The sequence below is a fragment of the Mytilus californianus genome, unplaced genomic scaffold (genome assembly GCF_021869535.1).
Source record: "Mytilus californianus isolate M0D057914Y unplaced genomic scaffold, xbMytCali1.0.p SCAF_3, whole genome shotgun sequence".
NCBI classification, from domain to species: Eukaryota; Metazoa; Mollusca; class Bivalvia; order Mytilida; family Mytilidae; genus Mytilus; species Mytilus californianus.
The window spans coordinates 4,024,033-4,051,657 of record NW_026262679.1 but is presented as its reverse complement, the minus strand read 5'-3'; the positions used below and the strand labels follow the sequence as shown (position 1 = coordinate 4,051,657).

At 31.6% G+C, this 27,625-nt stretch overlaps 1 protein-coding gene across 1 annotated transcript in view; it reads right to left on the bottom strand.

The window, feature by feature from the left end:
- Nucleotides 1–1,769: 1,769 nt before the first annotated feature.
- The window catches only part of LOC127732913 (coiled-coil domain-containing protein 112-like), a 33,634-nt gene continuing 7,778 nt past the window's right edge, over nucleotides 1,770–27,625 (bottom strand). Inside the window, exons 6-14 of the mRNA XM_052242125.1 lie at nucleotides 27,193–27,373; nucleotides 26,956–27,042; nucleotides 26,455–26,604; nucleotides 23,793–23,933; nucleotides 22,628–22,723; nucleotides 20,501–20,650; nucleotides 20,005–20,100; nucleotides 10,599–10,717; nucleotides 1,770–1,857 (exon numbers count right to left, since the gene is read on the bottom strand). Of these exons, the coding sequence (XP_052098085.1) occupies nucleotides 1,827–1,857; nucleotides 10,599–10,717; nucleotides 20,005–20,100; nucleotides 20,501–20,650; nucleotides 22,628–22,723; nucleotides 23,793–23,933; nucleotides 26,455–26,604; nucleotides 26,956–27,042; nucleotides 27,193–27,373 (1,051 nt within the window). The 3' untranslated portion in view covers nucleotides 1,770–1,826. The remainder of the gene's footprint in view (nucleotides 1,858–10,598; nucleotides 10,718–20,004; nucleotides 20,101–20,500; nucleotides 20,651–22,627; nucleotides 22,724–23,792; nucleotides 23,934–26,454; nucleotides 26,605–26,955; nucleotides 27,043–27,192; nucleotides 27,374–27,625) is intronic.

Below are 27,625 nucleotides of genomic sequence, written 5' to 3'. Positions count from 1 at the left end.
ACTTGGTCAGCACCTCATAAGGAACATTCATGCCATGTTTGGTTTCATTCCATTCTGTGGTTCTCTAAAAGAAGACATTTGTATGTATTGTCCATAGGGTCCTTTGTTAAATGAAGCCCCCGCTGGCGGCCATCTTGGATGATGGATCAGCTACAAAGTAACAACACTTGGTCAGCACCTCATAAGGAACATTCATGCTATGTCTGGTTTCATTCCATTCAGTGGTTCTCTAGAAGAAGTTCAAAATGTAAGTTAACGACGAAGACGACGGATGCCAAGTGATGAGACAACCTCTTGTCCCTCTGATCCAGGTGAGCTAAAAATTAACCATGTTCTCCCAGTTCAAAACTAATGTTCATTGTATGTATATTGGTAGCAAGGAGTATTAGCCTATGTTACATATGTTATATTTTCTCAACCTCAATTTCATCAGGATAAGGTCAGTTTTCAGTAAATATAATAGGTTAATCATATTTGGTATATGATTTTGTTGTGTGGAACATATATCCGTCTTTTTTATGTTATAAGAACTTGACCTCAATTTCACAATGCAGTGGTGAGGTTCAATTTTTCATGCTGAGGTCAGTATCATTAGCATTTCAAAGGGCATAACTCACTAAATAAACAATTGACACAGAGATATGTCTCTCATTCTGTAATTTTGATGGTAAAATGCAAATGTTGAAATTAAAATGGCAATATTTAAACATGTTAACTATGCAAATCATGCAAACTCAATGAACCACGACTGAATGTGCAGGGCCAAATAACTTCCATGGAAATGTGAAATGCCAATGCTTATAAAATTGCATACCAAATACCATTGACCTATCATAAGTGGTTCCCTTTCAACTAACCCAAACACAAACTTTAACTTGTAAACTATGAAAAAGTTTCAAAGTTAATGAACCATAATGAAGGGGTGGAGCCATATAATCTCCATGGAAATGAGACTTACAATTGCTAATGCAACTGCATGCCAAATTTCATTGACTTAACATTAGATGTTCATCTTAAACTGATCTAATCACAAACTTTAATACCGGTATGTACATAATACAAAACATTCAAAATCAATGAACCATGACTGAGGGTGAGGGGAGCCAAACAATCGCCATGGAAATGAGATGTGCCAATGCTTATACAACTGCATACCAAATAGCATTATCCTACCACTTATGTTTCCCTTAAACTGACCTCATTACAAACTTAAACATTGTTGATGCCACCAATGCCCAAAACAGCATGCCCAAGTCTTGCTTTTTCAATTTCATCGGCAAGAGACAAAAATATACTGTCAAACTCAAGATTTTCAAACATGTCAAAGATATTGTTGATGTAGACCCTTGATATAAATTCATTAAACCTCAATGAGAACTGTAGTCATGAAAGAGTACACAATGATACTTTTCCATACTACTTACAATTCCAATTGCATAGCCAATAAAATACTATTGGTAGATCAGAGCCCTGAGTATCATCCTAAATATGGTTGATGTCCATTAACTTAAATGTTTACCTATTCCTTAAAATTTATCAAAATCTGGTGAGACTTGTTAATAATGATGTTGAACAGAGTAACATGGATTAATATAACCCTGCTTCAAGAAAAAGTGGCAATAATGACACACAAATGAAGTGTTCTTTTTCTTTATTTGACTGGTAATGTATTATGACTGATTATCACATTCTATGCGTTGTATGCCCTGCATCAGGTGTTGGCTGGTATATCTTGCCCACATCACCACTGACAAGAAAGGCCCATATTTCTGTGTGAGAATAGGACCTGATAAGTATACTGCATCCAGAAACTATTTGTTAGAGGCTCATGGTCCTTGTCGCCAAGATGGTACAGCTCTATAAAGATAAAAATATACAGAATTTTATATGTAAATTTGTTTAAAATAAGAAGCAAAAAATTAGTCCCTGCAAACAAATACTAACCTGCAAACAAATACTAACAAGTTTTTATTAAATAAACTGTTGACACAATGATATGTCTTGCCAGATTCAATTTTGATAGATTAATGCAAATGTTGAAATTTAAATGGCAACACTTTAACATGTAAACTTTTAACACTTAAACTATTACTGGTAAACTTATCACAAACTTTAAATGTAAGCATGCAAATGTTTTAAAGTCAATCGACAATGAATGAAGGGATGGGGCAAAACAATCTCTGTGGAATTAACATGTGCTGATGCCAAGACAACCGTATACCTATGCAAAAGTTTTAGTCAAAAGACCATAACTTTGGGGTATGGCCAAATGATATCAACAGAAATCAAATGTGCCAATGCAAATACTTCTGCATATCAAATATCATTGACTTGTCATTTATGGTTCCCCTTAAACTGACTTAATAACAAACTTTATCAATTGGTGATGCTGCCATTGATGAAAACAGCTGGCTTCCACAACTTTTTTGGCAGGTGAGACAAAAAATAACTCAAAGGGTATAAAACAATTGTATCTTTTATATATAACATTATGAACTCCAAAGTCTTAGCCTGCATTCACTCCAATAAAAGCAGTGGCATAAATTGAGAACCTCAATAACTAACACATCATTCATTAGTCATATCTTAATCATAATCATAGTACAAAAATAAAGCACCAACTAAAAAATGAACAAATCTAAATGCTGTTGATAATGTTATTCTCTGATTCCTTGTCCAGGTGTGTTTAAAGGAGACATGACACGATTTTCAATTTGTGTTTCAAAATGTTTATTTATACTTAACTTTCCCCAAAAATACATCGATAGCAATATAAGCGTCAACTATTTAGGAAAATATGTATTTTAATGAGATTTTAATGCAACGATTTATCGACCTGTCAAATATGCATATTTCCATCACGGAAGTCACTCAGAACGAGGCTACTACGTCAGTGGTTACATTCATTCATATTGACATATGGGTACAGCACAAATTTAGTTTCGATTATTATCCAACAAAACGCATGACAGGGATAAATAATGATTATATGTGATGCCGATGGATTCAACAATATAATTAAAAAGAATATTGACATGATATTTTCTTTTTTTTTGAATGACACGCAGACTAAGAAGGTGTAAAGATGGGACTTTTTAACAAGCCCAAACTACACTTCTTTCTGCCCACTTTCATAAGGAATTCAGAGTTGGGGTATCGGGTGCCATGCCATGAGTTCATCATAGATCACAGGTATACGGTACATATTTTTGAGTTTCGCAATTTCAGGTCTCGTTTGAAGTTGCAAACTTCAGGTGTCACTCCACATGGGGGATTGATAAGACATATAGTGATTACACAATATTACTTCAAAAGCTCTTTGTGTACATCCTGGATGTTGGTTTTGCGGAGGGCACAGGTGAGATTGGAATATATTATTGTTGTGTACAGTAAAACAGGTACAACTACCTGATCATATATATGTTTAATGAATACCTGTAGTACGACCATACAATACCCTATGCACTACCAATTAAATAGATCTTATTTTTATTGCTTTTAAGAATATGCAGATATAAAAAGGTTTATAACAGATGCATTTTTTAATTGACTTCTTGAGATGGAAAAGTAATATTCTTGTATGCTTGCAAGTCTATAACTTCATAAGAAATTGTTAGACAAAAAGCATAAAAAGCAAACAAGGAAATGATACGAGAATGTTAATCATAAGTCTTTTACATTCTTTTTCTGACACATTCCCTATTTCTATTCTCATTTTTTTTATATTGAACATCGAATATAATTATTGACAACTATTTAGTTGGTAAAGATTCAGATGATGAAAAACATTTCTTTTTAAAATGGAAACTTTATAACAAATGAAGAAAGTGTCGTTTACAGTACGGCCTCCAATAATGAGAAACCCCATACCGTATATTTGGCTATAAAAGTTCTCAACGTGAAAATGTGAAACAATTTTAACGAGAAAACTAACTTATTTATAACAAAATAATTTCCATAGAAAAAAAATGACAGACACGAATCAACGCGACAACCACTGATCTATATGCTCCTGACTTAAGACAGGCACATTCAAAATGTGTCGGTGGTATATGTTTATGAGCGCCTACGGTTCCCTCCCCCCCTCCCAACGTGTGACAGTGGTCTTACAGCAGTACATAAGAACTATAAAAACCAGTCTAACGCAAAAGGTCCGAGTACACAGTTATCGTCCTTTGATTTTCGTTCCTAGTGTGGACAGTGTGTTACTTGCCAATTTTTTTTATACCCCTTCCAAATTTATTTCTCCATGTTTTATGACTCAAATAGCAAGTAGGGGGGGGGGGGGGGGGGTGGTGAAATGACACTGTAAAAAAAATTTGGGTCATGAATTTTAAAGTAAAGTAGTGATTTGGTCCAGCTGAAAAATGTTAAAAATTAGCACTTTGGAAGCTGTCAAAAGATTTCAAGACCCCCTTAACATAAAATTGTCCATGTTTTGAGTTAGAGCCGATGAAGTTTTCAATAATTTTGATATAATTTGTCTCAAAATAGTACAACACACTGTAAAAAAATTATTGAGAAAGCGCAGGTGGGATTTTTTAAATTTTCATTTATTGTCTGAAAGAAATGCACTACGAAATAACTGTGTACTCGGACCAAAAGATCGGTACAAAGTAGAGAAACCACTAAAGTTAAAACAATAGAGACAACGCACAAATACTGTTAGCTAGATCAAACAAAGCCAAGTACAGCTAATACACAACTCATGTTCTTGAAGACTGAAGTATGTTACATGTAAACATTTTCCTGCTCAGTCCGATTGAAAATCTAACATTTATTCAAATGACCCCTTTTAGAAAAAAATATTTTGAATAAGAACATTATGTGTTGCGAATCTTTTCCTGGACTCAAGCGTTTTGCTGGTAGCAATAAAAAAATTGATTGCTAAATGATATTTGGAAGAGAGGGGTGGAAACAAGTGAATTTGAATTTACTCTGTGTAATTCCTTAAATTTGAAGTTAGATTTATAAGGGTCTGGATGGAATAGCATACTTTAGAAGTCTAGTATAACTATATTAACTATTTCAACATAAGATAGTTCTTCTTAGAAATGTATGATTTTAAAAGGTAAATAACATAACACGTGACTAAATCACACTACGGGGGCGTATTTTTTTGTTCTTCGGTAGTGAGCCAGAAGAGGTCCATTTCTGTTTTTTTGAATAGGGAAGATCTTCTGGCTCTCTTCCACCTTTTCTTTTTTGATGGGTAGTTTAGACGGCAGAGGCACATAACAAACATGGCGTTGTTTAGTCTAAATGACATTAATAAATTTATGAATGCAGATATATTAGAATGTTAGCTGTGTTATAAACGTTTTCATGGTATGACAGTCTTAGTAGGACATCCCTGTAGGACGATAAGCTGGATAAATATAAGAACTACACGGACAATAACAGTTAAGGGACGACTATTTGATATTCTAGGGAAGGGATTTTGATTGATTGGTGTTTAACGCTACTTTCAACACTAAGTTGGGCTATTCCGTGGTGGTCAGTTTAAATTTATAGATGAAGGATGGGAAAGGGAAGAAGGCATTATTAACTTTTTTAATCTGTCGCTAATTATGCCTATTTTTCAGCTCTTACCAGTCAACCATATTCATTTATGTCATCCAACTTGTTTGTATGTTTATAATACAGATGAACCTGCATTCTTTGATATAATAATGCAGAACATTTTATCCTTTAAAAACACAAGTGTTTTATTATGTGGTGACTGGAATGTTGTTTTAGATAAATTTATGGATACATATAATATCAAACATAATAGAAACCCTAACTCCCGTAAAAAACTTGATGAAATCATTGATGTTTTTGAACTACTTGATCCTTGGCGTACATGCTATCCAGAAGATAGGAAATATACTTGGCGTCAGTCCTCACCTATAAAACAAAGTCGTTTAGATTATTTTTTAATTTCAGAAGACCTTTTTTCACTAATGAAAAATACTAAAATTATACCAGGTTATAGAACTGACCACTCAGCAATTATTTTCACCTTCTCAGCTTGTTTAGAGAAACGGGGCAAAAGTTACTGGAAATTTAACTCTCAATTACTCAGAGATGCAGATTATATACAAAAGGTTAAATTATGCATTAAGGATACTATTTTGGAATACTATCTGTCAGGTGATATGGAAGATCTTCTTTCTGTTGATTTGTCATGTAATGATCAAACATTTTTTGAAATATTGAAAATGAAGATTAGATCTTTGTCCATAAATTACAGCATAAATAAATCCAAGGAGGAAAAAAATTTCACCCTCAAACTTGAAAATAATATTTTACATTTAGAAACTATTATGAACCATTCTCCAAATGAGGAGGTTCAAAAATCTTTACTTGATAAAAAACTTGAACTAGAAAATTGTCGACAAAAGAAGGTTGAAGGTTTGCTGCTTAGATCCCGCTCTAACTGGCATGAGAATGGTGAAAAATGTTCAAATTATTTTTGTAAATTAGAAAAGAAAAATTTTATAAAGAAAACAATAACAGAACTAATAGATGATAAAGGTCAACATATATCAGAGCAATCAAAAATTCTAACGGAACAACAAAATTTTTATAGAAATTTATACTCAAGCAAAAAATTAGATTGTGATGATTCATCATTTTTTAATCATAACATTAAGCTCACAGAAGAACAAAGAGATTTTTGTGAGGGAAATTTAACTTTTAAAGAGTGTGCTGATTCGTTAAAATTTATGGCAAATGGTAAAAGTCCAGGTTCTGATGGGTACACAGTAGACTTTTATAAATTTTTTTGGAAAGATATTGGTCCTTTCATCTTTCGGTCTCTTCATTTTGGATACGAGGTTGGAAAATTTTCTGATTTTCAGTATCAAAGTGTAATTACATGCATTCCTAAGGAGGGGAAAGACAGACAGTTTATAAGTAACTGGCGTCCTATTAGTCTTTTGAATACTGATATGAAAATAGCTTCTGCTGTTATAGCTAATAGACTTAAACCAGTTTTACCATTTGTCATAAGTGATACACAAAAAGGTTTCATCAAAGATAGATTTATGGGTGAGAACACACGCCTTTTATATGATTTAATGCACTATCTTGAAGAAAATAATAAGACAGGTCTTTTATTACTTGTTGATTTTGAAAAGGCCTTTGATTCCTTAGAATGGTTATTTTTAAAAAATTCTTTAAAAAGTTTTAATTTTGGGCCTTCAGTTTGTAAATGGTTTGAAACTTTATACTCAGGGGCATCAAGTTGTGTTATAAATAATGGACATACTTCTAAGTTTTTTCAATTGGAAAGAGGCTGCAGACAAGGAGATCCTCTTTCACCCTATTTATTTATAATTGGTGTTGAATTACTATCTTTAAAATTAAAAGATAATCCTGAAATAAGGGGAATAACTGTAAATGATAATGAATCACTTTTAAGCCAGTATGCAGATGACACATTCCTTATGTTAGATGGAAGGGAAATATCGTTGAGGGAAACACTTTCATGTTTTGAATCTTTTTATAAAATTTCAGGTTTAAAAATAAATGCTTCAAAGACAAAAGCACTATGGGTTGGAAACAAAAAGTATTCAGATATGATTCTTTGTCCTGACTTAAAACTTCATTGGTCACATTCAAATTTTAAACTTTTGGGGATTGAATTTTCTTTAGATTTAAACTGTATCACAGAAATTAATTTTGCCAAGAAGATTAAAGAAGTCTCTGCAATCCTGAAGAGCTGGCAACATCGTAAACTAACATTATTGGGGAAAATTACAGTAGTTAAATCACTTGCTCTTTCGAAATTGGTACACTTAATGACTGCATTGCCAAACCTATCACAATCCAGGTTAACAGAGCTCACTTCATTATTTTATAATTTTATATGGAGTGGAAAACCAGACAGAATTAAGCGTAACACACTTATTGGTGATATTTCACAAGGTGGACTTAATATGGTACATCTTCATTCCTTTAATATCTATTTAAAAATTAGTTGGATAAAAAGACTGATGTCAAACCCAGTTGGTGGCTGGCAGCAGTTGTTACTGGCAGACCTTATACAGTATGGGGGTGAAAGGGTTTTACATCTACAGAGAGAAAAGCTGATTGAGATTTCTAAAAAATGTAAAAATCCTTTCTGGAAGGATGTTTTACTATGCTTTTCTATCGCAAAACCTAATACTGAGAATTCTGTCAGTGACATTTTATCATTAGATATTTTGAACTTTTCTTCTTTGGATGATTTCCCATATTATATTCAATGGAAACAAGGAGGTGTGCAGTCAGTAAGTGACCTAATTAATAAAGAAAATATGAATTTTTATAAATTTGAGCAATTTCAAGAAAGAGTAAAAATCAACAATTTTATCAAATATCATGGTCTGATTTCAAGAATCCCTCAGACTATGAAAAAATACCTTAAAGAGAACTGTTTAAAGCAAGATTTGGATAAGCCTGATAATGGTGATATTTTTTTAAAGAGAATTATAGGTAATGTGAAAGCCAAATTTGTATATAAAAATTTAGTAAATAAAGTTATTGAACTACCAACAGTCAAGTTTTTGAAATGGGAAGAACTGTTGATTATTGATACAACAGAATGGTCAGAATATTTCAGGATAACCAAAAAATCATGTAGAGATGTTTATTTAAGAACTTTTCAATACAAATTTTTGCATAGAATCATAGCAACTAATACCTTTTTATACAAAATTAAATTAAAAGACACCAAGATGTGTACTTTTTGTAAACTTGGTGAAGAAACCATTGAACACCTTTTTTTTGAATGCCCAATAACTTTTCAATTGTGGCAGTCTTTTTCAAATGCAGTAAAACTTTTTTTTGTAAACTTTGTTCTTAACAAAGAGAATGTGTTTCTTGGTTGCAAACATGAAAGTTTATTACTGAATCTGTTAGTCATAATTACAAAAAACTATATATACAAATGTAAATTAAATGAAACAAAACCAAATATGGTTGGGTTAAAGAATAGAATAAAGAAATACCAATTTCTTGAATATTAAATTGCAAAGAAAAATAATAGAGTCCAAGTGTGTGAAAAATTTTGGTCTCCTTTACATGTAATATTTAATTAATTATTGTTTCATATAAGTGAGAGAATAAAATATCTATATATCATGAGCAAATATTTAGCCTTGAGTTTTTTTTGTTTTTTTTGTTTTTTCTTTAAAATATTTTGTTTTTAAAATGTAAGTCAAGATACATCATGTACATATTGTAGCAAAGCAAATGAGTGAAGAGTATTTGTATTGTATGAGAGAAAGTCAGAGAGCGAGAGAATATAATCAAATAAAATTTATATGTAACCTTAAATACTACATGTATAATTATAAAAATCAACTTGTCAGTGATATATATTGTATACTGAATTATTTTTTATATGTAACCCCTTGATACCCTTGTCAGGTGGTAGTGTAGGGGTACATGTATATTAAATCCTGACTATTGAAAAACAAATAAAAGATAAAAAAAAAAACTTAACAAAAATCTGCTATATTCGATGGCAAATTGAATTTTTGTTTTATTGATCTTCTGTAGAATATCTCCAGAAGAGGTCCAGATTCATTTTTTTGGACTCTTCACCAGAAGACATTCTGGAGATGTGCAGAAGAGACCAATAAAACACGCCCAAGGTGCCTTCTTACCTTTCACCTGGTCAAGTATGCTATAGGTGTCAACATTTAATCACTAAAACAACAGCCTCCAATAAATGTTTTGTATTGTTTAATTTTATACATTAGGTGAAGACACCGATGAGACGTAAATAAAATATTGAATTGAATTGTCATAAAAGGGGGAAAGTTAATTGAATATCCTAATGCAGAAATAGTGTGATAAAGGATTTTCACTATACAAATCCTTTGTGTGATGTATGGTTTCCAACCAAAAAAAAATATAAGCATAACTTTTGGTGATACATGTAATTTATACATATTAAAAGTCTCTATGTAATAAAAAAAAATTTAAAACGGACACTTTGCGAATGCCTAATTTGACTTTTACCATCTTTTTTTTTTCTGCTTCTGGCGCACACATAATTATAACATTACCGTAACAGAGAGAGAGAAAAAAAGAACAATTTGATCATCAATAATTAGAAATTTATATTTTCAATCATGATTAAAAACTTGTTTTATTTAAATTAAAAAATGCAGAAAGCGGTCTATTAAATTTATTCATCAGACAAACCAAATATGTATGGTAACAATCCGATCGGTATTGTCTGAAAAATCGTCGTTTTTGGACTCTTCGCATGAAGAATTAATATCCTTTTCTTGGTTATTTTTCACACACAATGTCTTTATAGTTTGTCAGTAATCGGGAAAAGTGCTGTCAATACCGTCCATAGTGTATCGACATCGTCCAGTTAAGAGACATTTTCCCAGCTTGTAACCACTGACGTAAGCACGATCACGTGATCGTTATCTGATTAAAAATCATTCTTAATGACAAGCGCTGGATTCTTTGACCAGAAAAATGCTGATTTATCAGGTTTTGACCAGCAAAATTGTACAAAACATGTTTTAAGACTAATATTTATTGATTTAATAAAAAAAAAAAAAAAAAAAATCGTGTCATGTCTCCTTTAATGATCTTATAGATACCTGTGTGGTATGTGTAGTAAAGGTCCATTTCCAGACGGCCCCTTATCTTTGGTTCGTGAAGTCCATCCAGCTGTTGGCTGTAACAGTCTGTTTGGATCTCTACTAACTTCTACTTCAACCTGTGAAATAAAACATAGCCCTTTTATCAAAACTTGATTTATCCAAAGAAAATATTTAATAGCAGTCTGATTACCTATAAAACTTGTTTTACTGAAATTTTTTGAGCGTTTGTACAAAATCATATCAATTCTAAATTGGTATTTTTCTTGTAGACTGTATTTCATTTAAACAAAAGTTTATTTTCTGTAAAAACAAGTTGAACTCTGAGCTACATCACACTAATGATACCACCCCTATATATGTTTGGTAAACAGGAAGTTGGAAAGCAATGGATGTGAAATCTCATCACATGGTAGAGCATTCTCAAATTAATGTTAAGACTAAATCATGTAGAAAAATGTGAGAATAAAATGCTTCGCTGGGGCGCAGCTTGATACGACCGCAGAGGTCGAACCCTGAACAGTTGGGGCAAGTATGGACACAACATTCAAGCTCTGAATTTGGATTGTTATTAAATATTTGACACAGCATAGGTTTCTGACACAGAAAGAATGGGGTCTAAGAACTTGAATTTTTTTAATTTACCTATTATGGTCCAATGTCCAAAATCAAAATACATGGTTAGATTCAGCATATCAAAGAACCCCATATATACAATTTTTGTTAAAATCAAACAAAGTTTAATTTTGGACCCCAACTTGGACAAACTTGAAAACTGGCCCCATAATCAAAAATCTAAACACATGTTTAGATTCAGCATATCAAAGAACCCCAAGAATTCAATTTTTGCTAAAATCAAACTAAGTTTAATTTTGGACCCTTTGGACCTTAATGTAGACCAATTTAAAAAACGGGACTTAAAATTAAAAATCTAAATACACGGTTAGATTTGGAATATCAAAGAACCCCAATAATTCAATTTTTGATGAAATCAAACAAAGTTTAATTTTGGACCCTTTTGACCTCAATATGAACCAATTTGATAGCGGGGCCTACAAATAAAAAATCTAAATACATAGTTAGATTCAGCATATCAAAGAACCTCATATATTCATTTTTTGTTGAAATCAAACAAAGTTTAATTTTGGACCCAAATTTGGACCAACTTGAAAACTGGGCCCATAATCAAAAATCTAAATACATGTTTAGATTCAGCATATCAAAGAACCCCATATATTCAATTTTTGTTGAAATCAAACAAAGTTTAAATACTGGACCCTATCTTGGACCAACTTGAAAACTGGGCCCATAATCAAAAATCTAAACACATGTTTAGATTCAGCAAATCATAGAACCCCAAGAATTCAATTTTTGTTAAAATCAAACTAAGTTTAATTTGGACCCTTTGGACCTCAATGTAGACCAATTTAAAAAACAGGACCCAAAATTAAAACCTAAATACACGGTTAGATTTGGAATATCAAAGAACCCCAATAATTCAATTTTAGATGAAATCAAACAAAGTTTAATTTTGGACCCTTTTGACCTCAATATGAACCAATTAGATAACGGGGTCCACAAATAAAAAATCTAAATACATGGTTAGATTCAGCATATCAAAGAACCCCATATATTCAATTTTTGTTGAAATCAAACAAAGTTTAATTTTGGACCCCAATTTGGACCAACTTGAAAACTGGGCCAAAAATCAAAAATCTAAATACATGTTTAGATTCAGCATATCAAAGAACCTCATATATTCAATTTTTGCTAAAATCAAACAAAGTTTAATTTTGGACCCTTTGGACATTAATGTAGACCAATTTGAAAACTAACCCAAAATTAAAAATCTAAATACACTGTTAGATTCGGCATAACAAATAAATAAATGTGATCAAAGATTTTACAAATCTAATGCGCCATACTGTGCAATTAAAGATTACTTCTTGAAATTTTTCAATATTTGAAATTTGAAAAAAAAATTATATTTGAAGAATAATTCTTTTTAATTTCTGAAATCTGAAATGAGAAAAAATTGGCCCCCCACAATTTCTTTTTATCCCCCCCCCCCCTTTTTCCCCCAAAAAAATTCTTTCCCTCAAGATATGGTCATAATCTCAATTCAAATTTCCAATGGAGTTGGCAACCATAATTACCCATTTAAATTTACCATAGTGCTAACTTAATCTATTTTATAATAGAATTATTGCGAACCCAATGAAAGTTTTCCACAGTGCCATCTCTATCTTGACCAGGTATTTAAACTTTTGCAAGTTCACCTGTCCTATTGAATAAATACAATAGCTATTGTTCTCTGTGTAGTTTATTCTCTGGGACCTTTAAATTTCTTCTAAGAGAAATCTATCATTCATTGATTAAATTACCTGAGTAAAAAAAAATTCTTATATATAGACAAAAATACTTTTTTTATACTCATTAATTGTGTGTGATGATGTTGTTATTCAATATTAATAATATATTTTCATTCAGTTTTATACAAACATTGATTCAATCATAAAAAGTTAATTTCTAACAAAAGTTTTATCAATGTTCCTATTGAAATTTGATTTTTTTTTGTTTAGTTATAGAATACATTTAAGAAGATCTTAATTTGAAACATCATTATTTTCAAGTTCTTATTCATGTCAAACAATCTTTTTTTTAAAAGGAACAATGTTGAAAGTTTTGTCAGAAATCAACTTTTTATGATTGAATCAATGTTTATATTCAACTGAATGAAAATATATTATTAATATTGAATAACTACATCATCACACGCAGTTAATGAGTATAAAAAAAGTATTTTTGTCTACATATAAGATCATTTTTTTACTGAGGTAATTTAATCAATGAATGATAGATTTCTCTTAGAAGAAATTTAAAGGTCCCAGAGAATAAACTACACAGAGAACAATAGCTATTGTATTTATTCAATAGGACAGGTGAACTTGCAAAAGTTTAAATACCTGGTCAAGATAGAGATGGCACTGTGGAAAACTTTCATTGGGTTCGCAATAATAAAAATATAGTGTCAAATCTTTCATATGGAATTTTTTGTAAAAAAAAAAGATGAAAACATTTGCAGATATTTTTACTGGTCTTCCTTTATAAATATGCATTTCTTTAAACATAATTTAAAAGCAGTGTAAGGGAAGTAACCAAAACGTTGTATTTGGATTACCTCCCTTATACTGTTTTAGATTATCTTTATTGTTCATTAACCATTACTTTATACATAATTTAAAAGCAGTGTAAGGGAGATAATTTCAATGATGTATTTGATTTATCTCCCTTACACTGCTTTAAATTATGTTTTGTACTAAAGTATTTGTCCATTAACCAGGACAACCTTGTTTTTCCCCCTTTTTTGCCCCTAATTCCTAAACGGTTTGAGCCATAACCCCCCAAAGCAAATCCTAACCATCCCTTTGTGGTATGGAAACTTGTAGTATAATTTCAGAGAGATCCATACACCGTTCCACAGTTATTGTCTGGAAACTAGAAAATGCTCATTTTTGGCCCCTTTTTGGCCCCTAATTCCTTAACTGTTGGTACCATAACCCCCAAAATCAATCCCAACCTTCCTTTTGTGGTATTTAACCTTATGGTCAAATTTCAAAAAGATCCATTCACTTAAACTAAAGTTAGAGTGCGAAAACCAATATGTATTCGGACGACGACGCCGGACGACAACGACGCCGGACGATGACATCGACGACGACGACGACGCCAACGTCATACCAATATAGGACCACAAAATTTTTTTGCGGTCGTATAAAAATAAAATTCCTTTGTAACCATAAAAGCCCATTTAAATACATCATAACAGATATTAAAATAGAAAATGACATCATAGTCATGGCTAAACATAGCAAAAACCTTAATCAGCATCATTTAACAGTAATATCTAAAAATAAAAATTTCTTTGCAACCATAAAAGTAAAATAGAAAATGACATCATAATCATAGCTAAAAATAAACAAAAATTTTTTTTATTGGCAAATTTTAAATGGAGTTTATTATACTAAAACAATAAATTTGCAACCATAAACATGATAAAACCCCATTTAAACACATCATAAAAGTATTAAATAATTCAACTACATCATAAGGCTATAAAAATAGAAAATGACTTCATAGTCAAGGCTAAAGGTAAACAAAAAACCTTCATCAGCAAAATTTTATATTGGCAAATTTCCAATGAAGTTTATTACACTAAAATTGTTGGCAAATTTCCAATGCATTTATTAACAATAAAGTTATTGGCAAATTTCCAATTTACATAATTTAAAAGCAGTGTAGATGAGATATTTAAATGAGTTTGAATTACCAACCTTACACTGCTTTTAAATAATGTTCTTTACTCAATTATTTGTCTATTAAAATGGAAACCCTTGTTTTTTAACCTTTTTTCCCCTTATTCCTTAAACATTAGAGCCATAACCACCCCCCCCAAAGCCAATTATTACTTTCCAATGTAACCTAAATTTCCAATATACATAATTTAAAATTTCAATTCCTCATGATATATAACCGTATCATTATTATTTTCTTTCATATATAAATCTGAAACAACCATCTTTAAATGGAAAATTTTAAAGAAAAAAAAAAGGAAAAAAAAAAATCCTACCCCCCACACATTTTTTCAACCCCCTTTTGATTCATCATCCCCCACCTCAATCACAACCTTCAATTTGTGGTATGGTACATTGCAATACAATTTCACAGAGATCCATACACTTGAACACAAGTTTTTGTTGCAAACTAAAAAAAATCCTTATTTTCGACCAATATTTGGCCCCTTATTCATAAATGTTTGAGCAATTAACCCCAAAACTCAATTCCTACTTTCTCTTCGTGATAAAAAATAACTAACTTAAAATGTAAATTTTAAACAAAAAAAAAAGGAAAAAAAAAATTTACCCCTTTTTTGACCCCCGCCCCCCTTATGATTCATCACCCCCACCCCCCTTTCCCCCCAAACCAAGCTCAATAACAGCCTTGCCTTTGTGGTATGGTACCCTGTAATACAATTTTAGAGAGATCCATACACTTGAACACAAGTTATTGTCTAGAAACTTAAAAATGCTTATTTTAAACCCCTTTTTAAGCCCCTTATTACTAAACGTTTTGGGCAATTACCACAACACTCAATTCCAGCTTTCCCTTTGTGAAATGGAACCTTGTAGTAAAATTTCAGAAAGATCCATACACTTACACACAAGTTATTGTCATGAAACTAGAAAAATGCTTGTTTTTTGCCCCCTTTTGGCCCCTTATTCCTAAAATTTTGAGGCAATTAACCCCAAAATCAATCCCAGCATTGACCCTTTGTGATATGGAATCTTGTGGTACAATGTCAAAGAGATCCATATGCTAACACACAAGTTATGTCTGGAAGTTACAAAAATGCTTATTTTCGGCCCCTTTTTGGCCCCTAATTCCTTAACTGTTGGTACCATAACCCCCAAAATCAATCCCCACCTTCCTATTGTGGTATTGAACCTTATGGTAAAATTTCATAGAGATCCATTCACTTAAACTAAAGTTAGAGTGCGAAAACCATTGTGTATTCGGACGACGACGCCGGACGACGACGACGACGACGACGACGACGCCAACGTCATACCAATATACGACCTCAAAATTTTTTTGCGGTCGTATAAAAATATAATGGGATGGACAGGGATAAATAAGTATGTCTGCCTCCTTCTGAGAGGGGGTATTATAAAGACGTCTGCATTACTTTCATTCCAAAAATCAATGGATTATGATGTTCAGAGAAATATTCTACTAATTACATAAGTGATAAGACCCAAGAATGGCAACAATCCAGATGTGATCCAAGAATGGCAACAATCCAGATGTTATCCAAGAATGGCAACAATATAGATGTGACCCAAGAGTGGCAACAATCCAAATGTGATCCAAGAATGGCAACAATCCAGATGTGATCCAAGAATGGCAACAATATAGATGTGACCAAAGAGCGGCAACAATCCAGATGTGATCCAAGAATGGCAACAATCCAGATGTTATCCAAGAATGGCAACAATTTAGATGTGACCCAAGAGCGGCAACAATCCAAATGTGATCCAAGAATGGCAACAATCCAGATGTGATCCAAGAATGGCAACAATATAGATGTGACCAAAGAATGGCAACAATCCAGATGTGATCCAAGAATGGCAACAATATAGATGTGATCCAAGAATGGAAACAATCCAGATGTGATCCGAGAATGGCAACAATATAGATGTGACCCATGAGCGGCAACATTCCAGATAACGAAATCACAGACTAAATAATTTACAAGTAATACATAGATTACGCTCATAGAAATCTATAACGCCACTACAAACACGGGCATAGTAAACGAGTTGGGATAAACAAACACCATAAGAATACAAAGATTAGGTTCATTAAAATCTTAAACATCACTACAGATAAGGGCCTAGAGAACCAGTTGGGAAATATAGAAACCATAAAAAGGCACCACAGAAACATCATCATCCAAATAAACTGCTTCGCTGAGCGCAGCTGGATACGCCCACAGAGGTCCAACCCTGAACAGTTGGGGCAAAAATGGACACAATATTCAAGCTTGATACAGGTCTGAATTTGGATTGTATTAAATATTTGACATATTATAGGTTTCTGAATAAATGTAGTCAAAGAACTTGAAATTGGTTATATGAATTGAATTTATATATTCAATTAAAGATTTCTTCTTGTTGCGCAATACACTTTGCTGTTGTGCAATACTTAGTAAATCTGTTGTCCGACTATAAACAATTAAAGTTCAATTAATTCTCAATGTCATATTAGAAATTTATGAAAATGTAAAGGGAGCTTACATCAATAGATATAAACAATTCACCAAAGTTTCATGAGAATTGCTGACAGCATTTTTGAGTTATTGTCTGAAAACTGGAAAATCCCCCCTTTTTTAATGAATAACATGGTGAGGAAATATGTATTCCAAAACTCAGAAATGTAAAATGTAAAATTTATAAAATTCTAAACGGAGCTTACATCAATAGATATAAACAATTCACCAAAGTTTCATAAGAACTGCTGAAAGCATTTTTGATTTTTTATCCGAAAACTGGAAAATCCCCCTTTTTTTATGAATAAAACCCTGTAACTCGGAAACGTAAAATCTAAAATATATAAAAATCGAAAAATTCATGTCAATAGCTATAAACAATTCACCACAATTTCTTGCAAGTTGGTGAAAGCATTTTTGAGTTATTGTCCTAAAACTGGAAAATACCCCTTTTTTTAATGAATAAAACCCCATAACTCGGAAATGTAAAATCTAAAATTTATAAAAAAACGGAGGGAGCTCACGTCAATAGATCACCAAAGTTTTATGCAAATTGGTTAAAGCGTTTCTGAGTTAATGTCCGAAATGTTGAAGACGGACGGACAGACGGACAACAGTATACCATAATACGTCCCGTAAACGGACGTATAAAAAGGAAATAAGGCAAAAAAATATCATCAAGGTAGTCATAATAGTGAGTGTTTACAAATTTTTTCTATTCAATAAAATTTAGATTGATTTTTACTGAGTTTGGCTAGGAACAAGTCTGTTACTAAAGGGTCACAGTTTGTTTCTATCAGAATATGTGCAACCTGTGGATAAACTGTATTGCCATTCACAATTTATTTCAGATGACATACTTTTCATTGAGTAATGGCCCTTAGTATATTATGTAGTAAGCAAGGGTCCGGAAACGGTCATATATGCCAGACATGACCGATTTGGAAACTGAAAAGACCGAAATGATTTATTGGGATTTAGGTCTTTTTTTTTTTTTTTACAGAAATAATTTCGGTCATTTCATTGAGATCAGGGTTTTATCGGTCGCCATTTTGAACTTATTTTTGTTTACAGGTCATCAAGAACAATAGATTTGTTTGAGACAAAATAAAAATTTTATTGATTTGTGTTAGTGATTTAATAATATTTATCATTAGTCTGTTGTTTATTCTATAATGTAAGTGAAAACAATGTACAGGACTCTGTCGAGTCACAGCGTGGGGTAAGTCTGGGTTCAAGCCACTAGGTTTGTTTACATAGTAATTATCACCACTTGAGGATAGTAATCAATGTCCAGGAAGTTTGAATTCGGCTTGGGTGTCGTTATTGTCTTGATTAAAGCCATAAAGGCCATGTACACAAATCTCACCTGTAAACACCTGTTAAGCAATAAAAACAATATGGCGATTTGCTGTGCATCAAATTTAACGTTTTAACCATTCTGACCTAGATTTTCCCAAACAGATATTATTTTATTCATTAAAGAAGACAAATAACACTGTTGACTCGAGAATCTGTTTATTTTTATCCAAATAAAACATATAATCCATTTATAATCGATCAGCCGATTTGGTCAACGTTTGTTAAATATAGATTTATGTTTACTGAGTTTGCGCATGGAAAATGGGGATCAACATGGGTTAATTGATAATCTTATTTAACTTTTCGGTAGGAAATGGCAGATAAAGATATTAATAGATTTGCAAAAGTGGTAAAGCCTATAATTTATAGGAATGCAGAATTAAAAAAAAATGTTTAAAAAAGGAATTAAAACTAAATAACGTAATTTAGATTTGAAGCCATACAGCCTATTTAAGAAATATACTCAGCGAATGAACAATCTCGATTTTTTTGTTGTTTTTTTTGCACTTCCGATTTTTTGAAACCATCTTACTCACAGAATGTAATGGGCGTTATCCTTTCTTTTGTTTATTGTTATCACTATACCAGACTTGAGTTATTTATTCAAAGAAAAGTTAAATCATAGTTTCCCCTTTTTGATCCTCATATCGTAAACCAGGTGAATACACATTATCTTGTTGTGTATTCGGTAATCACTTACACTCATCCAAACAGCAGCAATTTGAACAATACAAACGATATCTTGTACATGCAATAAGAAACTCAACACAGTTTATTAATTGGTTTACATAACTTTATTTCAAAATGATGAAACATGCCGTAATTATTCCTCTTTTAATTTATGCAAATTTAAAGGGTTATGCATACGACCTCAGTGATGCAATACACAACAACAAAACGTCTCCTCGTGTAGTTTCTAACTCAGAGACATCACTGTTACTGTTAGATCAAGGTACAGTTACACTTGTTTGACCCAATACTTCACAAAAAAGGACTTTACTTGTCCATGTGCAAGACTTGTCACCCTCAGAAAAATGCATTATTGTGCATCACGATATTATTACATCACAAAAAAAAATGACCGAAATGACTTGGGAAAATTTCCGGATCCTTGGTAGTAAGGATAGGATTTGTTTAGTCCCAACATAACTAGTTCAAAGATGTTGTTTAATATCATTTTTTATGAGAAAAAAAAACAATGTTTAAGGCACACACCTGTCCTTTGAGCTTCTCTAATCGCTTTTCTTTTTCTTTCTGTTCCTCCTCTTTGGCTTTTTGGTTGGCTAGTCTCTGGAGAACAGTCTGCTTATCCTTTAAAACATAGTTAACCATCTATACATTACTAAAATAAATAGAACTGTCAACTAAGCAATTTAATAATCAGTAAATACATTCAGTTTACTTGCCCCCCTCAACCTTCCCTCCTTCCTATAACCTCAAATCCTTTATCTGTGCCTGCAACTTTCAATTATGACAGTACATGACATTGAGTTTTAGACAACTAGTTGATTGAAATACAGTATTGCAAAAAGTATTATAAAAATTCATATTAAATGTAGTTAATACTATAATATTGTAAAAATGAACAATTAATGAAATAGTCAAACACTTCATACAAGATAAACCAAATGGTAATTAATTCAACTATGAAATGAGATTTGCACTTCAGTCATCTGATTTGAAAATATGTTTATAAATACCAGAAACCTACCCTTTCCCTAAATTTAACAAGTTCCCTTGCTGCTATCTCTTTTTGTTGGTCCTTCTGAGCTCTTTCCCATAGTTCGTCCTCTAATTTACGTAAACTTTCTTCTTCTTTCTTCTGTTGTTTAAATTCTTCTACCTTTTCTCTTGCCTCAATCTGCAAAGATAACAACAATTCACTTTATTCTTTTCACCTGGAAAATCATCTAAATTATTTCTAAAAAAATAATAGGAGTAAGAATATTAACATGGAATACCTATTCTAATGCAATTACTTTGTATCAATGGTTCTGATTGGATGACAAAAGCGTAAAATTCTCTATCTCCCTGTCTGTAACTAAGGAAGACGACATTTTGAATACCGGAATGTATTGACATGTAATTTCTCCAATAATAAGCAACAAAACTCACATTTTGTACCTAGAAATCTCCTTTTTATCAAATTTTATTACATTCTGAAGCGGACAAGAAGTCAGAAAACGCCCAGTGTTTACGTTTGATGCCGGAAGCATACCTATGACGTCACCTAGTTTAGGCGCCAAACAAGATAAAATCATTTCGCGGAATTTTCGTTTAATGAAAATTTTACACTGAAATAATGACTGAAATTGCATGATTTGTTTATTTTGCATTAGAATAGAGATAACTGTATTGTATTTGAAGCTTTGCAGACGTCCATCAGTAGTTTTACTGTCGCAAATATCCGTTTACCTGTCTCCACTAAGCGTTGCCAGGTAACTAAATTTGTGACAGTTAAACTACCGATGGACGTCCGCAAAGCTTCAAATACAATACAGTTATCTCTAAATTTTCTCACCATGTTATCAACTTCGTAAGGTTTAACTACTCTCAGCTTTATAAACAACAAAACTAAGGTATATGATTTAACTTTTTCTTTTCTACTACCCTCATATACAAATTGAAATGGCATATAAAAAAAAAATATTCAGCAGTCTTTTCAGTTCAGAAGATGAAAGGACACCATTGGTACATAATAACTTTGCTGTCTTTCTGAAATCTGAGAAATAATTTTTTGTTTAAAAGCACATTAAATGTATATCCCATTTAAGATATTATTGCCTGAACAGGTTATCATATATTACTATACCTTACATATATTTCAAACAATTCTATTGGGTAAAACGTTATCACGTGACATGGAATAATTCAGTTAGTTTTCATTCAATTGCAAGGAAGAACGAATAACCCTAAAAATTTACACCAGCGTTGAATAACCCTATTATTCACCGGCGAATAACCTTTTTAGTTTGTTGATTTGTACTCATGAACATGACGTCACAGGCGTAAATAAACAAAATGGCAACGTTCAAGTTACAGGAAGGCAATTGATCGAGAGAAGAGGAAATAAGGCTTTTTACGTGCATTTTGTGCCGATGATATCTCTAATAACGGTCCTTTTCAGGGCCATCAATATTTTACAAAAAGAATCTACCTTTGTTGTACTTACGAGAATTCTAAGACACAAATTACATGTATTTTTGAACGTCAACTTGTGTTTGTTACTGACTCAAGTAAGGGTAAGTACTTTTACAATGATTCAAAATGCCCATCCACTGATAGTTCGGTATAATAAAACAATTGTGGCCCCTTAGAAGCGATGAATATCCAAAATTGTCAACCCTTAAAGGTTATTTCACTTTGGGCTGCGCCCTCAGTGAAATAACCTTCTCGTGTTGACAATTTTGGATATTCACCTTTTCAACGGGCCATAATTGTATATTATTATAGTGATGGTCCCAACCTGTTAAGTGCAAAAAAAAGTGCACCCACTGACACCCAATTTTTCATTCCTAAAAGTTAAAAGAGGGAAATTGCCCACAAATTGCCAAAGCTGATTGCTGGACTGATAGTATTGATATCTGTTTTTGTCTTCACATGAATACCAATGGACAAATGAGAGTATCTGATTTCAATATAACCTAACTAACTTAAATAATTTTTAATATAGACTTTTAAATTCTACACTGAAAATGAATAGAGCCGTCTTATCACTTATCATCATCACTCAAAAGTTCATTCTCTTGTCATAACAAAAACATTGTATCAAGTTATTATTATTTTTTTCTTTGCTTCTCAAACAGCTCATGCAAGACAGAGTATAGTTATTTTTTACCTGTCTTTTTCTTTCTTCCTCTTTTTTCCTGGCTTTCTCTAGTTCTTCTCTTAACTTCCTCTCTTCAGCTTGTGCCCTTTCAAGTTCTTTTTGAACCTTAAATTTAAAAATAAACCTAACATAATATTTATCCAGAGATTTATGATTTTTTTATATAGATATTATATTCTAAATGTAAAGTATTCATAACAACAATTAGGCAAGAATTTTTCAATTTGTTGGTTTACAAATTTTGATGTGAAAGACTGAAAGATGTGAAAGATTTGGGTCAGGCGGTCAGAAAAAAATAAATAAATTCAGAAGACATAAATAGGTATAGAATTACGGTGTACTTTAGATTTATCACCATATTTGTTTTCTTCTTTTTTGTCATTCCTAAAACCTCAATGTCAAAATAATTTTTTCTCACCTTTTTTGTCATATATATAAGTTCTTAAAAACGGGGAGGGAAATGAGCATTTGCAAATGGGACATAAATGCTCATTTTAGGATAAACGAAAAATAAAATATTATGGTCAGATCATATGTTTTCGTACGTCATATGAATTCGTACTATGCATGCTTTTTCAATGGAAATTGTGACGTCACAATGCATTCTTAATAGCATGAAAACCCATGAGACGAGGATAATATACCTCACTTTCTATCAATTTTCATGAAACACAGTGAATAATAAGCTTCAAGCAGTAAAGCATGTGAAAAAATTGCAAACATGTTGCACATAAATGACAGTTTACCAACCGCAAAGTAGACCTGCCAAATATTAGGGAGCTACCATTTGATTTTTATGGGGGGAGGGCTAGGATGAAAAATTTTGTCCTGCATTTTTTTTAGTTGTAATCTCTGTCCTGCCTTTTTATGTTTCACTCTATTTGGTCCTGCCTTTTTTTTTCTTTTTTTTTAGTTGATCCTGATATTTTTTACATAAATTGTTATCCTGCTATTTTTTTTTGCCAAGTTGCTCATCCTGCCTTTTTTTTTACTCAAAACTCCTGTCCTGCCTTTTTTTTCAAATTTCATACTAGCCCCCCTCCCCATAAAATTCAAATGGTAGCTCCTTTAACATTTCTTACATAAATGGACTTTTTGGCAACGATACCCTTTCCCTAATAGAGAATATTATATAGACTACCGGTATAAAATATTGATTAAATTTTGCACTAACCCTATAGGAATTTAACTGTTTATAACGTTCCCTTTTTTCAGCCTGAATTATTTCCTCTTTCTTTTTCTTCTTTTCTTCCTTCTTTGATTCCTCGTCTTCCAATTGTTGATCAACTTTAGATATAACATCATCCTTATCTTCCTACATGAATAAAATTTTATATCTTTACAAAACATGGTCATGTTAGTTATAATGTAACATATTCAATCTTTTGGCATCTAACCAGAAGATATCCATGATTTTGTTCAAATTTTTATTTCAACTGTTTAAAAAGCCCCAAATCTCAAGGTAGTTACAGTAGTTTTAATGACAGACTGATAGGCGGTTTCCTCTGTGACATAATATTCAAACACTACTAAATATAAAATTATAGCAATGCAATACTGCTACTTGTACAAGTCTTCAAACTCACCCACATTGCATTGATAGTTAAGTTTAAAGGGAATACAATACAGTTATAAGGGAGGTAATAACATCGGTAATGTAAAATGATATTTTTCGTTACATCAGAATGTGACATCTTGGGAAAAGATCATTTTTTTTTTTAATTTTAATCATAAGCTTGAAAACGAAAACATGGACCACTGTTTTTTCAAATGACATTTGGCTTAAAAAGTAGGAAGATTATTTGTACCAATTTTTGTGAAAAAAATCATCTTGCAATTACTTAAAACCTTTACTAAATTCTTCCACAGATATAAAGATTTGGTTTTGAAGTTTGGTTGCACCTGTAGAAAACTTATTTCAAACAGGATTGCACATCCTCATTTTTTACGACAATATTGTTTACCGTGCCCGGAAATTTAGAAACGATCCTGGTAAACTTATTGATCCTTTAAATAAACTTATTCTAAAAGTTTACCAATTCAACACTGTAATTAGATCATTAAATATTGTTTTTATAGGTACTAATATTGATTTTGTTATCAGTAAATTAAAAGCAAACTAAATATTATTGTTATATACATATACACATTCATGGATCTACATTCTATCGATACCTGTATCTTGGTATTGCACAAGGTCATGTTTTTCTCTGACTGTTTATGACTTCTTTACACTAAATCCACTGGATGTTGGATGTGTACGGATTGATAATTTAGTCTTAGATGCATATTTTTTTTTTATTAGTTGTTAGTGGCTTTGAACTAGCTGTCAGTAACTGCGAGTACTCTCAGATCTGTACTTAGTGTCTTTTTGTTGTTTGGATGTACAAGTACCCGGCCACGTCCACTTGTATTTGAAGTATTTGTATTTTTATCCATCTGATGAGTTAAGCCTCTTTCAACTGATTTTTATAGTTCGTTCTTATGTTGTACTGTTACACCACTGTCCCAGGTTAGGGGGAGGGTTGGGATCCCACTAACATGTTTAACCCCGCCACATTCTGTATGTATGTGCCTGTCCCAAGTCAGGAGCCTGTAATTCAGTGGTTGTTGTTTGTTTATGTGTTACATATTTGTTTTTCAATCATTTTTTGTACATAAACTAGGCTGTTAGTTTTCTCATTTGAATTTTTTTACAATGTCATTTCGGGGCCTTTTATAGCTGACTGTGCAGTATGAGCTTTGCTCATTGTTGAAGGCGGTATAGTGACCTATAGTTGTTAATTTCTGTGTCATTTGGTCTCTTGCGGAGAGTTGTCTTATTGGCAATCATACCACATCTTCTTTTTTATATCAATGATTTTTTTTAATTAGATAAATCTACAACAAAAAATGTCGTTTTTTTTATATAATCATGAAAATTTAATAAATTTGAATTATTTCCAGAGAATAATCATGCAAATTCAGAGCATACTTATGTGAAAAGATAATTCCAAATGATTTTACAAAAAGCTGCTTGTCGTTATCTTTCGAAACAAAAAAGTTAGTTATTTTTGCCCAAAAGATAAAATGTCAACAACAAAAAAAGAAATTTTAAGTAAATATCTAAAATTTAAGCCCTATATTTGTATTATTCTCTACATGTACCACATGAAGGTATATCTTTTTTTATTACATATTAGAATTGATTACAATAACAATAACATCACTAACATATAATGTTATTTTACAAAAAATTCTTGTGTTTATCTTTTGAAACAAAAAGGTAATTCTGCCCATAAAGATAAAATGTAAAAAAAAACAAGAAATTTTGAGTAAATATCTGAAATTTTAACTCCATCTATCTCTAAATATAGCACATGATGGTATATTTTTTATAACATATTTGAATTGATCAGGAAAAAAATATATTTTTTGGATGCAAATTTTTGTAAATAAATTAATGTTAGATCAAAACTGTATACATTTCAAATACACAGCCAAGTAAGAATTTACGGTTGTATTACTAGTAATTCTATTCCACTATGATTTTTTTTTTTCACTCAGATTTTGCAATGCTTTTTTTTTTAATTTGCTTATTCTTCTTTTGAAATTTTAAGGTGTTTTTTGGCATTTTCAATTTTAAAATAAATTTTCATTGGCAAATCAAATTGTAAGTTTAAACTGGATTTATACAATTGGTCAAAAATTGTCAATCCCTGAAATTAACATCACGATTGTACCCAGCAACACATTCTTAACAACAGACTTATGTATTAATACATCTCTTATAGAAAACAGGGTGAAAATCACTGAAAATCGCTGAAGTTTGAGGAAAACATTATTAAACAAATAACCTCCTTCTTTTTCCTCCATTTCTTTATACTTTCTTTCTTCTTTTCATTTAATGACAGATAAGACTGATACCAATTTTCATGGTCCCTAATTTCTTCTTCAGTTCTAGTTGGAATGGCTACCAAGGAATGCTGAATAAATATTTCTTTACCCTGGAAACATCAATGACAATTTCTGAAGTCATAAAACAAAGCATAAAGAACAAAATATAAAGCATTGCAAGAATGATATTATTATTATTGAATCTAAGCTACTTACTACTAGTATAATATATTGTACTTGTCCATCTGTTTTATCATCATGTGAAAACAGGATCATACAAATGAAAGATAAAAGTCAAGCTCAAATCCCTCAACAACGTAGACAATACAATTCAAATAAATATATAAAATGACAAACAATTTTCCCATGTGCTACACATGTTAATGAATCAATGTTTGATGATTTATACAAATTCCAAAATGACATATAAATGAAAGTTTGACAAATGATACATATCTTACATTATGTCTCTGTCTGAATTTCAAGAATGTCTGATGATCATATTCATCCCAACCTCCTCTTACTCCTCCTGTCTCTTCCAAAAATTTCTGAAAAATTCAAATCTTAAATTATTACACAAAAGTTTCTGCTAAAAAATTCTTAAGTTATCAGAATGTTTTTAACCATGTTATTATAATTTAACTGCATTTTATGTAAAACATATAGCATATAAATATGTTTATTATTTTAAGATGCACCTCAAAGTGTGCCACCTCCTGTGGTAAGTCTTTAGTTATATCTCTGGCACTGGCTAATGGTTTCTGTTGTGGTTTCTTAGTAACAACTGGTTCTGACATTTGGTTCCAACTTTCAAATTTTCTCTCCAAAGCCTGAATTTCTTGTGCAGTTGTTTTTTCTTCTCTCATCAATTCTTCATATCTGCAAACATACAATTACTTTTGTAAAGGGTTAGGTCCAATTTTTCTGCATTAATTTAACTAGCGGAGTTATAAAAAAAACAAAAAAACTTTATTTCTCAATTGAAATTCACAGTATTACAACTCCATGCATGTACTTTAGTTTGTGACAACATTATTTTAATTACCAAGGCATCTTATCAAATCAAAAATTCTTATAATGTAAAACTTAAACTGATGGAATTTGACAAATTTTTGAATTTATCTAAAAAAG